This window comes from Cibotium barometz, chromosome 38 (genome assembly GCF_041138505.1).
Source record: "Cibotium barometz isolate CiBa-2024 chromosome 38, ASM4113850v1, whole genome shotgun sequence".
NCBI lineage: Eukaryota > Viridiplantae > Streptophyta > Polypodiopsida > Cyatheales > Cibotiaceae > Cibotium > Cibotium barometz.
The window spans coordinates 5,231,562-5,247,798 of NC_141083.1; the positions used below are offsets into that span (position 1 = coordinate 5,231,562).

General features: G+C 45.2%; 2 protein-coding genes across 11 annotated transcripts in view; both read right to left on the reverse strand.

Moving 5' to 3' along the window:
- The window catches only part of LOC147616271 (uncharacterized), an 86,092-nt gene that overhangs the window by 26,702 nt on the left and 43,153 nt on the right, over window positions 1–16,237 (reverse strand). The window lies entirely within an intron of this gene.
- On the reverse strand, window positions 1,343–3,766 carry LOC147616272 (uncharacterized). Its single transcript, XM_086777303.1, has one exon. The coding sequence runs from the start codon at window positions 3,442–3,444 to the stop codon at window positions 1,504–1,506; it is 1,941 nt and encodes a 646-aa protein (XP_086633429.1). The 5' UTR covers window positions 3,445–3,766; the 3' UTR covers window positions 1,343–1,503.

Below are 16,237 nucleotides of genomic sequence, written 5' to 3' on the forward strand. Positions count from 1 at the left end.
CTTTTTGGGATGCACTTACACGATAGGTTGGCCTATTAGGTGGTGAGTTACCAGGCACAAGATCAATGCGATGATCTTTCGGTCGTACAGGTGGCAACTCATTTGGTAACTCATCAACAAAACAATCATTGTGCTCTTACAAAAATTTCAGCTTATCATTACTAAAGAGTCTTTACATGTACATTATTTTCCTCAACATGATCTCGTACAAAATCAAGTACGCAAAAACACTCTTTTTCATTACTTTCTTAATTTGTACATGAGATACAAGGAGAATGGTATCACCCTCTTCACCAGCATCAATGACATGCTCTTGGCCTTTATGCATGAAGGTGGTCTTGTTGGTCTTGTAAGCCTTGCATGGATCAATACGTGTATGCCAAGGCTTTCCAAGCAATACATCAAAGCCATTCAAAGGCGCAACAAGAAAATCCTCATGATCCACATAGCCTCGAATGTGTATGCGCAACTTGCCTAAAATAGGCATGACCTGCACTTGTATACCAACAAAGGCAACCCCTACTTCAATTTGAGAACCCATGTCCTCCACTTGATTACCCAAATCAAATTGCCATCTGTGTGGATATGAAATTTTCATATGCACAATCATTAAACATGAACAAAGCGGGCCGATCCTTGAGCTGTCCCCAAGCTTTACATACAACCCTGTCTTTGCTATCATGTGAAGTGTTGCCCTGCACATCCGGAACCATATGCACATTAGGCTTTGATGCATTTGCATTATCACGCTTCTTCTTGTTTCGGCATGCCTTTGCAATATGCTCGGTGCTACCAGAAGTAAAGCATTTCCTCTCCCTCATATATTGCTTTTTCTGCTCCGGAGTGAGACCACAGTCTCTCAGTTTGAAGGGACGCTTCTTGGTAGAGTTATTTTCAGCCTTTGGACCATTTTTAACTTAGTTTTGGTCCTTTTTAGGTGGCTATCTAGCATTTTGCAGGTTTTGGACAACCCTTTTTTGCCTTGAAATGAGGGTTTAGCCTTATTGGATCGACTCAATTTGAGTTCCAATTGCTCGGTGGCGGTGGCAACTGCGATTAGTTGGTGTAAGGTATGACCAGGATACATTTATAGTCCCGCTTTGCGCAATCCCGATTGAAACCTTCTCTTCCTTTCCGTCTCGGTGACATGCATAAATGGAAACAGCTCCAAAAGCACTTTCCAAAACTTTTCTACATATGCATTTACCGATTTCCCCTCATTTTGCATCTGGGTTGCAGGAAACGTTTCTTGGTAGGAAACGGCAAGACCCGGGAAACGTTTGGAAACGCCAAACTCAATTACTAGGAAACGTCGGGGGTAGGCTAAGTTTAAGGTAAAAAAACAGAAGTACAAATATATCTTTTTACAAAAAAATTAAAGTACATGTACAAATTCAATTATTGACCGGTAAGCACCATTAAAAGATGAAAAACAAAGCAGAACAATGGAAGACCATCATGGCTGAATTTCATTAATCAATCATTCTACAAGATAGAAATTGTTTACATGGGAAGTACACCTTCATCTTCAAACTGATCCTCAAGACACTCATATATAGAATCCTCCTTTAATACATCCCATGCTTGGCATGGACCTGAAGAATAAGAGGGCTCTTTCCGTGATATGAGCCTAAGATTACTGTGCACATAGACCAAGTCATCTGCCTTCGTATGACCTAGCCGGTTCCGTTTCATGGAATGTATGAAGCCATAGGTGGACCAATTTCTCTCACATGCTGAAGCGCTAGACACTTGAGATAAGACACGAATAGCCAATCTCTGTAACATAGGAGTACCTGTACCATAGTTCTCCCACCATGCAATAGGAGAAAGCTTTTGCATGTCCGCTAAAGATGAAGACTCTGCAAAATCCCCCTGTAGTCCAATGTACTGTGACAATTGTGCTTTGTACTCTGTCTTCTCATCTTCATCTTTGCCCACCCTATCCAACGTCTTTCTCCACCCTTTCATCACATCCTTGTCCTTGTATGGTCGCTTCAAAAACCACATTGGGTTGAGGACAAAAGCTGTGGCATGAAGAGGAGAATGAAGCATTTCCCAACGCTCTTGTGCAAGTTCCCGAATCTCCTCGTACTCGCCGTTGCCGTCTATGTATTTTTTCAATATCTCCTTGATTTTCTCTAGCATCTGATCAATGCCCTCATAAACCGTACCCATGACCGGTTCATCTCTATCCACCATACGAAGCATTGCCATGACCGGCCACAAGACCTTGACATACTTCTCTATGTCCTCCCAAAAAGGAGTAGACAAGAGTTGCATCTCTATGTGCAAAGCATACTCGTTGTTTCTCTTCCATGCATCCCACTCCTCGCTTGTGACTAGCTGCTTCAAGGGACTCTTCACCTTCACCAATCTCTGCAACATCATGAAGTTTGAAGCAAATCGAGTATCACCTGGCCTAATAAGCTTGAGCTTGGAGTGTTTGCTGAACATGGCCCTTGTTGCATCATGATTCGAAATGAACTGCTGGACTTCTTTGCCTTGGGTGATAGCTCGATCCATCCACTCGATTAGGACCAAGTCCTTCAGTAGAAGATTCAAGCAATGAGTTGCACATGGTGTCCAAAAAATATGGGGATATGCTTGCTCCACCAAGTGCCTTGCAAGCTTGCAATTGGCAACACTATCCGTAATTACTTGCACCACATTGTCCACACCGACCTCCCTAATGATGTCCAAAAGAGCTGCAATAAACTCCCCTGTTTTTTGGCTCCCGGATGTATCGACGGATCTCTTGAATACCACACCTCGAGCACTGGAGACAATAAAATTAATCAAGGGCCTCTTTGTTGTGTCTGTCCATCCTTCAGACACAATGGAGCACCCAAAGTGTGGCCATGTAGACTCTACCCCCGAGAGACGACTGCAAACCCTGTCTTTTTCCTTGTCCAAGAGTGTGGTGCGAAGCTTCTCATAGTTTGGGGCTTTGTAACCCTTACCAAAAGACGCTATTGCACTCACCATGTCATGAAAATAAGGAGACCGTGCATAAACAAATGGCATACCACATGCATAAAAGCATCGAGCAACAGCCTCATCTACTTCCTCTCGAGATGCATTCTTGAACATACCTTCCACGGACGGTTGCATTGTAGGCTTCTTGTTGACTAGATTGTTGCCAGTCTTTTGCTTCTTGATAGCGCTCTCATGGTCTTCTCGAGTCATGTTTGCTCGATTTTCAGTCGACACCTTGCAGCACACTTGGATGCCTTGGTTCTTGATGCCGAGTAAATGGGCCCGTACTCGCGGATAGGAGCCTGCAAAATTTGTTTTGCAAAAAGAACATTCCCATTTCTTGCTGCCCCCCTTTCCGAATGCTGCATTCTCAGTCACATACTTCCACAATGGCTCGGGAGCATGAGGTGCTTTAGGCTTGAAGGGCGTGATAAGGGGGACCACAGAAGAAGAAGAAGAGAACATGGTTGAAATTAGAAGTTAGGAAAAAACAGGGGCTCTTCTACTTCTAAGCCTGTGGTTTTGCTCCGATTGAAGCTGTTTCGAACAAAGCCACTCAGGGACAGAAACTAAATTGATGCATTTGCATTTTAAGGCTCTATGCCGAATAGCATCTGCGAGAGAAAGGTGGTATTTAGGATCAAGGGGACATTTGCAAGGCTCGAAAATGATCCTTCTTGGCGCACAGTTAAAGCAAATGCAAGGAGGTTGGGGTGCACAGTTTAAGCAAAGGCAAGGGGGCTCCTCCTGTGCTTGCATGGAAAGGGGTGGGAAGGGGGGAGAGAGAGAGAAATGAAATGAAATGAAATGAAATGATAACGTCTTCAAAAGGCCAAAATGACCTATGAGACCAAAAAGGTTACAACAATTGGTGGATCTGATACAATGTTTGTGTAAGAAAAGCTAAAAACAACTAACTGAAACTGAAATAACTGTGAGGAAAAGTACGGTACTAGGAGCTCCTAATGGATAACATCTGGGAGGAAGACTCTAGCAACAAAGGTAAGCATCATACACATCACTATCCAAAGATGTCTCTCATCGGTCGATGGCGGATATCCTCAATGTCCTCCATGGTGAGTACTCTGACTGGACGTCTCCCATGCCGTGCTAGTATGGTCCTGATCCTCTGTTGTAGTCTCCGCCGGTGTCGAGATGGGCCTCTCATCTTGGGGCGCCTGGACCGCCCCAGCTTTATAGCCCGATCAATCAGTGTACCTCTAGTGCGGCTATACTCTGGGGCTAGCTGCAATGCCTGCTGGCCTGACTGCTCAATCTCTGGTCGAAAGAAGTCTGTAATCTGCCTCTGTAGGTGTGTCTCCCTCTGTGATCCCGTCCCTCTCAAGAGACCCTCTCTATGTCTACGAAGCTCCAGCAAGTATAATCCGAGGCATCTCTGATCCTGGTATCTCATGACTCTAGAAAGTGGTCCGAAACCCTCTCTAAACAGGCAGTGAAAACGGCCTCGTATCTCATAATATACTGGACAGTGACATATGTAATGTAACTCTGTCTCTGGCTCCATCTGGCATAGCTAACAAATCCTGGCCTCAGCTGGTACTCCTCTGAATCTGCCAGTCTCAATCTCTAGCTGGTGTGAGGATGTGCGCATCTGACCAATAACACACCGTACCCCATGAGAAAGATGAGTATCCATGTAGCTGGGTCTAATCACAAACCCATCCTGCGTGAGCTGGAGAAGATGATCCCTATAGAAAGCCATCTTCGTACCAAGCTCCTGTGTCGGCTGTATCCATGTCCTCCTAGTGTCCAGCTGAATCAAGTCCTGCCTGATAAGTCTGGTAATCTCTGCCCGTGTGAGAGAGAGGGAGGGTGCATCCAGAGAGTACTGAAATGGAGGTAGCCTTTCCATACTAAAGCCATGCAACTGGAACCAAGCTGTCATCTGTGCATACCAAATGATCCGTCTCCCTGTGATGCCAACTGTCATGAAGACTCCAGGGCTAAGCGAGCATATCTGTCTCTAGGGAGAGCCCAAGTGCTATGTATAAAGGAGACTGATCGAGTGAGTGCCTCTACCACCAATGGGGGGGCAGCCATCTCTGCACGGATAATATCATGTGGTACGGAGGCCTTGGCCCTAATCATCCGGGAAATCATAGAAACCAAGGGCCTCTCCATATGTCTCCATCCATCAGTGCTACCAGCTCGGCTGTGGTGATCCACTGAGGGTCCCCATATCTCCACTCCATACAGCATGGCTGAAGTGACCAAAGTGTCAAAGAGCCAGAGCTTTGTTCGAGGTTCGTGAAACTGAACCTGCGAACACATCCTCTCTAGTCTCCCCAATGCTGCATAAGCTCTGGTCAATCTGGTCTCCGCTGCTCTCCTCAAGGAAAATAGTGGGCCACTGAAAACCACACCAAGGTAAGTATATGCATCTGTATACTCCACTGTCTCCTGACCATATGTAAAGGTGGGTACTGACCTCCTAACCCACTGTGCTGTGGTGTTAAACACCATCACCTTGGTTTTACCAAGGTTAACAGACGATCCACTGTCCTGTGCGAATGTGTGCAATGCATCCAAATGACGCTGCATCCCCTCTGGAGAATCTGAGATCAGCACAATATCATCAGCATACAATAACAGCGGAATCCATGTCCCTGCTAGCTGTGCTCCTCTGTCACCCTCCCGCTCTACATAGTCTGAAACCTCATCCACGTACATCCCAAATAAGGTGGGAGAAAGGGGGCAGCCTTGTTTCACTCCAATAGTGGAGTGAACCATCTCAGATATACCCTGAGTAGTACGTACCTGTCCCACAACTGTCCTGTATAAAGCCATGATTCCCCAAATCAGCTTTTTGGGCACTTCCATCTCCTGTAGTCTGCGCATCAATCTGGCTCTCGGTACTGTGTCAAAGGCTTTGCGGAAATCCACAAAGCAACAATAAATCCTCCTGCCATATAATCTGCCCTCCTCAATAATAGCTCTGAGTGTCAAGATATGGTCAAGAGTGGAGAAACCTCTCCTGAACCCTGCCTGCCCTGATGCACGTATGCCCTCTCTCTCTGCCCATCTACTCAACTCCTGCTCAAGAACAGATGCATATAATCTAGCCAATGTGTGACCAATCATGATGGTACGATAATTCCCAGGAAGCATGGGATCCCCTGACTTGAAGATAGGCACAATCGTGGACATATTCCAAGTCTCAGGAAAACCCTCTCACATGGCTCGGTTAAACATCATAGCAATAAGCTCTGCAAGCATATCTCTGGCATCAATAAAGTGCTCTGCTACCAAACCATCATGATCATATGCTCTCCCAGTCCTCATCCTGTCAATAGCTTTCTTTACCATCTCAGCAGTAAAGAAAGCACATGTCTCTGGGCATGGCTCCGATGGGTCTGGCAGGGGCGGCTGTCCTGCTGCTGTGTACAGGGATGCTGCATACTCACCCCAAATCTCTGTGGAGGTAATGGCTGGTGATGGTGAATGCTCATGAAATAGTCTCCATGCCTCGCCTGAGTCCCGACTCATAAATAACTGATACAAACCTCCCTCTAACTGAGCAAGATAAGCCCTCTTCTTCCGTCGCACTAGGTGCCGGAAGGTAATCCGTGACTGTCTGTGAGTGGTAACACCCATGAGCACCTCTCTCTGTAATCTGATCCTCATCTCTCTGCACTCCTCATCATACCAACTGTTCTGGGGCATGTTCCCAGATCGTCTCCGTGTAGGCTGACTATGGGGATATGCCTCTAATGCTGCAGCATGAAGCGTATCTATCAATATCTGAGTGAGCTCATCTAATGGCCGTCCCGGCTCCTCGGCACATAAGCGTCTGTATATCTCATCCGTGTACACGGTGTCAGTCTCCCTCGTAAAGGTATAACGAGTGTGTGTGGAGACCTGTCCCAATGGAGCGGTGTTGAACTGAAATGTGAGAGTGAAGGACAAGATAGCATGATCCACTGCTATTCCAACCGGCCTAGTGCCTACCATAAAATCCTGAAAAGAGGGAATGAGACTGGGCTGAGCCATAACATAGTCCACTGTACTAGCACCATGCCTATGTGGAAAGCAAGTGAAACCGCCCGATGTCGGGAATCTCTGTAGGCCATTCAGGATGGCCAATCCATGTGTAGTCCCCATGTCTATCAAATACCGCCCATACACTGTATGTTCCTCATCCTGTGATAGTCTAGATAGGCCCACATCCCTAACATCAAGCTCCCTCAACATCTCCTCTGAGGTATCATAAAATACTGTCTGGTTATGGGCGGTCCTGGCATTGAAGTCTCCCAGGAGAATGATGTCACCATCCCTGGAGAACTCCCAAATATCATCATCCAAAATAGAAAAGGGAGACTGCCCGCTAGGTGATGCATACACTGATGTACTAGGAGCAAAATAGCATATAGCAATGTAGAGATATCTGCCCGTCTCTGGCCTCAGTCTAACCCACATGTACCTAGCCTGCTCATCTCTGCGGACTATATGTATCAGTGGCTGTAGCTCCTCTCTAAACAATACTGCCACTCCTCCTGAGCCCCGTCCTCTATGCTCTGAACGAGTCTCCTGTCTACAAGCTGTCGCCCATCGGTATCCACTAACATGTGGTATGGACTGTCCAGGAGCCTGATGCGTCTCACAGTAGAAGATGATGTCCCTCCCAGTGAAACTATCCTCAAAAGCCCCTACATCAAGACGTAGAGATCCATTACAATTCCAAGTAGCAACTTTGAGTGTAGTCCCATAGGTCTCGCGCCATCATGAAGAGCGCCTCTCCATAATCACCACTCTACCATCTCTATAGAAGGCCACTTTCCCTTTCTCTCGGGCTGCCCTTATCTCTGGCATAACTTCTTTCATGTGAGCAAGTTGCGAGAGTGTGAGGTCATCTCCAAGAAATATTCCCGTCTTCTTGAGTAAAGGACGTCTCTTCAAGAAGTCCTTCTTCGCTTCCATGGAGGGGAAACGAATGATAAGTGCTCTCTCCTTAGAAGATTCGCCACCACTACCTTCTCCCTTCTTTCCCACTCTCCATGCCTTTGTGTGCGTGGCTTCAATGCCCATCATAGAGAAGAGCTCCTTGGTTTCCCCTTCCGCATCATCACGGTCTTTTAGACCGGACACTCGTACATGTAAGGCCCGGGTCTTCCTCCTTTGCTCCTCTTCAAGGGTCATGTTGATGATGGTGGGAGTGGGGATGGGTGGCGATTCTTTACCTTTCCCTTTCTTGGCGACCTCGATCCATTTCTCCGCCTCGTCCATCTTCTTTTGTGTCTTTGTGATCACCTCCACCCATGAAGATGTCTTCTCTTTATGTTGCTCCTCTTCCTCTCGAATGATCCTCATTTGCTCCTTGATGGTATTCAGCTCTTCAAGAAAGGAGGGCTGAAATTTTCCATCCTCACGATTGCTTTTTGAAGTGGCTGCCAACTCTTTTTTGAGGGCTGAGATTTCAGCCGCTTGACTCTTAGCATGCAATTTGGCCTCCACTAGTTCCTCCTTTAAAGCTGAAATCTCAGCCTCTTGCTTGGAAGATCTCTCTTCGAGCTCTTGGATTTTGTCAAATCCCTTCTCGAGTTTGGAGAGGCGGTTTATGATTGCGGTGACGGAAGAGTCGACCATCTTCTTGTTTTCTTTGATAATTGTGCCGAGCTTGTCCTCCATCTTCACGAGCTCCTCTTTAAACCCAGTCTTGGTCATGACTTTTTGCAGATTCCCACAGTCAATGGACTGAAAATTAATCCATGACACAGGAGCAAAACAGCAGCAACAGGGGGGGAAAGAGAGAGAGAGAGAGAGAGAGAGAGAGAGAGAGAGGGTGGAAAGAGTTGGGAAGGAGAGAGAGTTGTGTGTGTGTGTAAGTTTCTCACAGAGAGCTAACAACGTTGCAGGCTCACGCTCAAGCTCAACTAACTTTTTTTTTAATTTTAATTTTATTAAAAAGGGGCTTTTTAAAAAAAACCCAAAACGGGCTTTTTTAAAAACGGGCTCCTCGTTTTTAAGGTTCACGATATTTCTTCAAAATGTGTAGCGTGGAATGCTCTATAGAGCTCACTCGTTCTCTTTGTGGGCTTGTGGGTTCATTAACTATGTGCAGAGTGTGTGTAGGGCAACAAAATACGCTTGAAGGCAAAAACTAGAATCGTTTTTTTTTAATTGATGGCCCAGGCAGCAAGTTCATTTTTTTTTAATTTGCAGGCTGTTCTTGTCACTTTTTGGTCCCAAAGACCTGCCACGTGTTTTTAAAAAAGGCTTCTAAAATGTTCCGTTTCCCAGCCGTTTCTCGTTATAGGAAACGTGGAGCTGGGTGGGAAACGAGGAAACGACGTTTCAACTTTCCTTGCCTTCAGTCCACGTTTCCTGCAACCCAGTTTTGTATCACCCACTTCATTGTTATCTCATTCAATGCATTGGGAGGTAAGAATTGAGCATAGAACCTCTCCTTAAACTCTTCCCATGATCTAACAGGATTCCGTGAGAGCTTCTCCGTGAGCCACCAATGGGCAGCAGTGCCTTTCATGAACATGCTTACATGCCGGATCATGGATTTCTGAGTGAAATTCTCATCACTGAAAGCAATATCAAACTGGGCAATAAAAGCAAGTGCCTTTGATGCATCATATTCCCCATGATATGTGTCAAACTTCACAGATTTGTCTCCGGCTTTGAAGTCACGAGACTTTGATGCATGTGCATGCATCTCAACATGTTTTTCCCCATGTTTGTCCATTGGGACAGCCCCTGTGACTAGCATCATTTTAGGACCAAAAGGTGATGCATAAGGCATACATACATGTGCCCTGTAAGCATGAGGCATGGCTGGCCCCTCAACATGCATTGATACATTTTCAGCCATAGCTTCTCCCTCACGAGCACACTTGAAGGCATGAGTGGCATGAGAGATACGCGGAATACCTGCACCAACAGAAATATGCAGCCCATGTTGCATGTGTTGTGCATGCACATTTTCAGCCAGCAATGGCATTTGACATACATTTTGACCACTGCCCCCATAAACATTGTATCCTTCACGGGCTACATAAGGTATTCCTGCATGGCGTGAAGTCACTGATTGTTCCTCTCCCATAGCATGGAAATTCATCCTCTTAGACATAAGTTCTTGTTCGGGCACCTTTGGGGATTCCAAGACAGGTGGGATGGTTGCCTTTTCTGCATAGGCATCCTCGGTACGAGCCAAGTATGCACGTGCTACATCTCTTGGTTGCATGTGCAACTCTTGAGAAATCATTGCCATTGCATGATCCATATAAGATTCAGCTTTCTTGGCCTTCAAAGTTCAAACGGTCATGTACCAATGGATCCTCACGGCGGTAGAGATTCAATTCTTGTTGTGCATGGAGAAGAGCCTGCATACGAGTAAGTTCAGCCCTCAAGACTATAGACTCTTCTTCCTGCATCTTCTCTTTGCCACGGGACGGTTGTCCCACATATTGATGTTCCCTATTATGCACCACATGAGTTTGCTCATCCTTTAAAACATTGGAAGCATGCATTTCATTGTCCCTGCCTCTTGTGTTAACATCTCCAACATTCGTTGTATGGCTGTCCATAATGTTCTAACTGTAGGGATAGCTAGTGTTCACGGTGATCGTCTCTCACGAAGGAAGTGAAAGAGAACCGTATGCTCTGATACCAATGTTGGTTGAAGACAATGCTAATCAATACACTTAAATACACTAAGATTTCATGGACACTTTCTCAAATACAAGAAGTAAATTGCTGAATTGACAAGAGACACAATGAGCCGGAACGGCCGACCCCTCCCTCAAATAAAGTATATTGATCTTGGGAGAATCAAGTACATAGTGTCATGAGCATTTTCGACTATATTTCCATACCAATGCATATGGATACAGTATTGCAAACAAGTGGTTGTCGATGTAGACTTGCAACCCACACTACCCTCTCAAGTGACTATGTTCCCTACCATCTGCTCTCTATTGTTCCACCAACACATGGTAGCAACAATCTACAAGAGAGCACGTAGGACAAGAGAACACTACACAGGGTATGTGATCTTGTAATCCGGTTCCTCTCTCCTACTACTTGCTTCCATATTTAAGCATTAAACCTTACCAATTGAAAGTAGAGTCGATGAGAGCGGAAGTCATCGCGATGGAAGTCCTTGGAGTGAAGAGATCTTCGATTTGTCGCAATTCTTCGCGACAAAAGTCTTCAAGAGAATGAAGGGAACCTTGAGAAAGCTTCCCCTATGGTTCAACTTGAGAAAGGAGGACTAGAATTAGGGTTTTCAGTAAAAAGGCTGGGAATTACAGCAATAAACAGAGCTGTTTTGCTGAATTTCAGTCATTGGGAGTGTTTAGGAGAGTAATTAGCATCCGGAAACACTATTAAAAGCTGAAAAATCACCTTAGCAAGCTTGGAAATGGAGTTGGGAAGAGAATGTGCAGAAAATGCAGCCCAACAGCCCTCATGAAGGAGCCGCCAATCTCTAGAGAGAGGAAGAGGAGTGAGGTGGTGAGTTGTCCAGTGTAGGTGGCAGGCAGGTGCTTTGTGGAGCAAGCTAGAGTGGACACATGGCTGGTTACTCCCTTTGTACAAAGGAGATAAGGTCTGGGCGGTGGACATTGGGTTATGTCCACCTCGGGACATCAGTGTGTGTGAACACCGGGCTCGTCATAATTTATAAGTGAGTTTTGGCTGCCCAAAACTTAATGAAGTGTGTACATACTCACTTATAAATTAGTGCTAACTCCTAAGGCCACGTTTATGACCAATACTTACTACCTGTCACATGCCACATAACCATGTCAGCAGATAGTTTCACACGCACGGTTCGCAGGCGGGCGTCCCCTTATCCGGAACTACAAATTGGTCAAGCAAGCATGAAAACAACATCCAATTTCAATTGCAAGCAAGCACATAAAGATGCTATGCAATGAAGCATTGGTATGGACAATCCCCGTTCATGAGACTATACCAAAATAGACGTGCTCTAGGTAAATACACAAGGTACCAGACCCAATGGAACACCAATCCACCAAGCATTTCCGAGCATGTACACGGAGGCACATGTCCCACAAGAAGCCAAGTCCACAGTATCACATGAGTGGCATCAATCCCCAGCATAAACAACTGCCATGGACACTAGTCCAATGTACATACACGATAAGAAAGCACAGGTGGACCAACTCGGTGGCCAAATGGTGACATCCCCCCCGGCTTCTAAACAGTTGTCCGCAACGAAAAGCATCCAAATATGTCTGAAGCACATACGGCAATCTCTGAAGAACTCTTCATCTACCCATTTAGCATCAATGGGAAGATAGTTCTTAAACTTCACAAGGTAACGCCTCACAACTTTGCCTGCAGCAAGCTTGCGTTCCTTGTGATACACAATCTGCTCAGGCTGCAAGATCTCCTCAAGCTCATCCACTTCTGGTGGATCCTCAATGACCGTTTCACTGGGCTCCCGCCCTACATACTTGCGAAGGAGACTCACATGAAAAGCATTGTGTATGTGCCAATGACTAGGTAATGCCAATCTGAAAGCCACTTCATTGATCTTCTCGATCACTCGAAAAGGCCCATAGTACCTAGTTGCAAGCTTAAGATATGCACCCTCTTTGCCAAGCCTCTTTGCAAGTCTTGCTTTCTCAAATTTCAACAATACCCAATCATTCTCTTTAATATCCAATTGCCTTATATGCTTCTCGGCAGCCTTTTTACGCTTGTCTTGTGACCTTACAATGACTGTCCGCACCTGAGGAAAAGCAATATCCAAGTCTCTTACATACTCATCAGCTGGAAATATCTCATCCTTTATGCGAAGGATGGGCGACAAAACCACCTTACCATAAACAATCTCAAACGGGACCTTTCCCCTAGATGCATGCACCGTGTTGTTGTATGCAAATTCCACAAGCAGTAAGTACATCTCCAAAGAAGACTTCTAATCCGCCACATAACATTTCAAGAGATCCAACACGGCTGAATTTGCAGCCTCACTTTGCCCATCCGTTTGAGGATGATAACCTGATGAGAAGTCCACTATGGTGCCCATATTATCAAACAAACCTCACCCAAAGAGACTTGTAGTCCTGGGATCTCTATCCCCCACAATGGACTTCAGCATTCCATGATGCTTAAACACTTGAGCAAGATATGTTTTAACAATAAGCTTAGTTTTGATGGTCTTTTGGACCGGTAAGAAATGAGCTTGATTGCTAAACCTGTCCACAATTGTCCAAATTGCATCATTACTAAGTTGGGTGCGTGTCAAGTCCATAATGAAATCCATTGTAATACTTTCCCATGGCTGCCTGGAAATAGGCAAAGACTGAAGCAAACGTGGTGCCTTTTCCCTATCAAATTTCACCTTTTGACAGAACATACATGCACGTACATGTGCCTCTATGTCCTTCCGCATACCTGGCCAAAAGAAATGCCGCTCAATCATGTGCGTAGTAGACATTATGCCTCTATGACCAGCATATGGAGGAGCATGGCACTCATCCAAAACCTTTTGCCTCATGTCAGACACCACACATAGGCAATTATCTTTCATGAGATAACCCTCTTTGATCACATATGAGGCATGTGCATATCAGCCATCAAATCAGCCCAAATAGTGGCAAAATCAGCATCCGTATGATACAAATCACACATGGTAGACAAGTCCCCATGAGAGGCAACCGAGATAGCTGCTACATACGGCTTTCGTGACAATGCATCTGCCACTATATCTTCTTTCCTGGGGTGTGCAAGATCTAAAAATGAAACATAGAGAGAAAATTGGCCATTCTCATATGCTTCTCTAACAACTTAGTTTGGGTAAGAAAATACCTCAAACTCTGGTGATCTGTCTTCACAGTGAAATCAGCCCCAAGAAGGTAATGTTTCCATATAGTAAGTGCATGAATTACAGCCAAGAGCTCTTTCTCATAAATACCAAGAGAGAGCAATCTACGGCTCTCATAAGCCAGGGCATGTCCCTCTTGATTAATGACAGCTTCTATGCAATTTCCAAATGCATCACATTCCACAATAAAGGGCTTTTGCAAATCCGGAATGACCAACACTGGACCATGAGTAGTTGCATCTTTCAATTTGAGGAATGCATCCCTCTCTACATTAGTCGATTTGAACACGGCCTTCTTCTTTTTGTCAAATCATGCAAAGGAGAAGCAATCCATGCAAAGTGCCGAATGACCTGCGGTAGTAAGAGCAAAATCCAAGAAAACTATGGATCTCATGCACCGAACTCAATTCGGGCCAATTCCAAATCGCACTAATCTTTGCAGGATCCATCCGCACTCCATCTTTGGACACAATATGCCCAAGATAATGTATCTCTGACAAGAAGAACTCACTCTTCTTTTCATTTATAAAGAGTTTATGCATACGGACTTCTTCAAAAACAATGGCCAAGAGAGCTTTATGCTCTTCTTCGGTCTTCGAGAAGACTAGGATGTCATCAAAGAAGACACATGTAAAATTCCTGTACCCACGGAATATGCGATCCATCATTCTATTAAATGTAGCCGGGGCATTTGTAAGACCAAAAGGCATAACAACATACTCATAAAGCCCAAATGCTGTCCTGAAAGCAGTTTTGTGTACATCCTCAGGCACTACACGCACTTGATGATACCCACTCTTGAGATTAATTCAGCTAAAGTATGCCGATCCATCCAACTTGTCAAGGATGTCGTCTATGCGTGGAATCGAAAACCGATTCTTGATAGTAAGCTTATTCAAAGCTCAATAATCCACACATACCAAAGGATCCATCCTTCTTTTGAACCAAGAGGATGGGTGAACAATATGGGGAGGAGCTTGGCTGAACCAAACCCTTCTCAAGAAGCTCATTCACCTACTTCATGATCTCCTCTTTTTGGGATGCACTTACACAATAGACTGGCCTATTAGGTGGTGAGCTACCCAGCACAAGATCAATGCGATGATCTTCCGATCGTACGGGTGGCAACTCATTTGGTAACTCATCAGCAAAACAATAATTGTATTCTTGCAAGAATTTTAGCCTATCATTACTAAGAGTGGAGTCATTGGGAGTGTGTAGAAGAGTGATTAGCATCCGGAAATAGTCTTGGAAGCTTGAGAAACACCTTAGCAAGCTTGGAAATGGAGTTGGGAAGGAGAAAGTGCAGAAAATGCAGCCCAACAGCCCTCATGAAGGAGGCGCCAATCTCTAGAGAGAGGAGGAGGAGTGAGGTGGTGAGTTGTCCAATGTAGGTGGCAGGCAGGTGCTTTGTGGAGCAAGCTAGAGTGAACACATGGCTGGTTACTCCCTTTGTACAAAGGGAATTAGGTCTGGGCAGTGGACATTGGGTTATGTCCACCTCGGGACATCAGTGTGTGTGAACACCGGGCTAGTCATAATTTATAAGTGAGTTTTGGTCGCCCAAAACTTAATGAAGTGTGTACACACTCACTTATAAATTAGTGCTAACTCCTAAGGCTAGGTTTATGACCAGTACTTACCACCTGTCACATGCCACATAACCATGTCAGCAGACAGTTTCATACGCACGGTTCGTAGGCCGGCGTCCCCTAACCCGGAACTCCACATTGGGCAAGCAAGCATAAAAACAGCATGCAATTACAATTGCAAGCAAGCGCATAAAGATGCTATGCAATGCAACATCGGTATGGACAATCCCCCTTCATGAGACTATACCAAAATAGACGTGCTCCAGGCAAGGACACGAGGTACCAAACCCAATGGAACACCAAACCACCAAGCATTTCCGGGCATGTATACGGAGGCACAAGTCCCAACAGAAAGCCAAGTCCACAGTATCACATGAGTGGCATCAATCCCCGGCATATACAACTGCCATGGACATCAATCCAATGTACATACATGATGAGTAAGCACGGGTGGACCAATTGGGTGGCCAAATGGTGACATTTTGGGGGACACTAGTGCATTTGCGCACACCATGGCTAGTAATGCATAAAATATGGGCCCTTACATGCAAAGGACCACCGTTTCACTCATGCGTACAATATTTGCACCTGCATGTAAACATACCCTTGCCTACAGGTCTCACAATAGTCACATGCTCCCATTCCAAGCCTTTAAGTCTCCCCGTCCTACAAAGCCTCAATTTTCACCAAAATCAATAGAAATACTACACAAAAAGTTCCAATTTTTCAAAAAATTAAAAAACCCCAATTTCCATGTCCAATGTCTACTTATAAGTCTCAATTTTTTAAAATTTGTAAAATCCCCTCGGCACGGCTCTGGCGGCACTCCTAACCCTTCTTC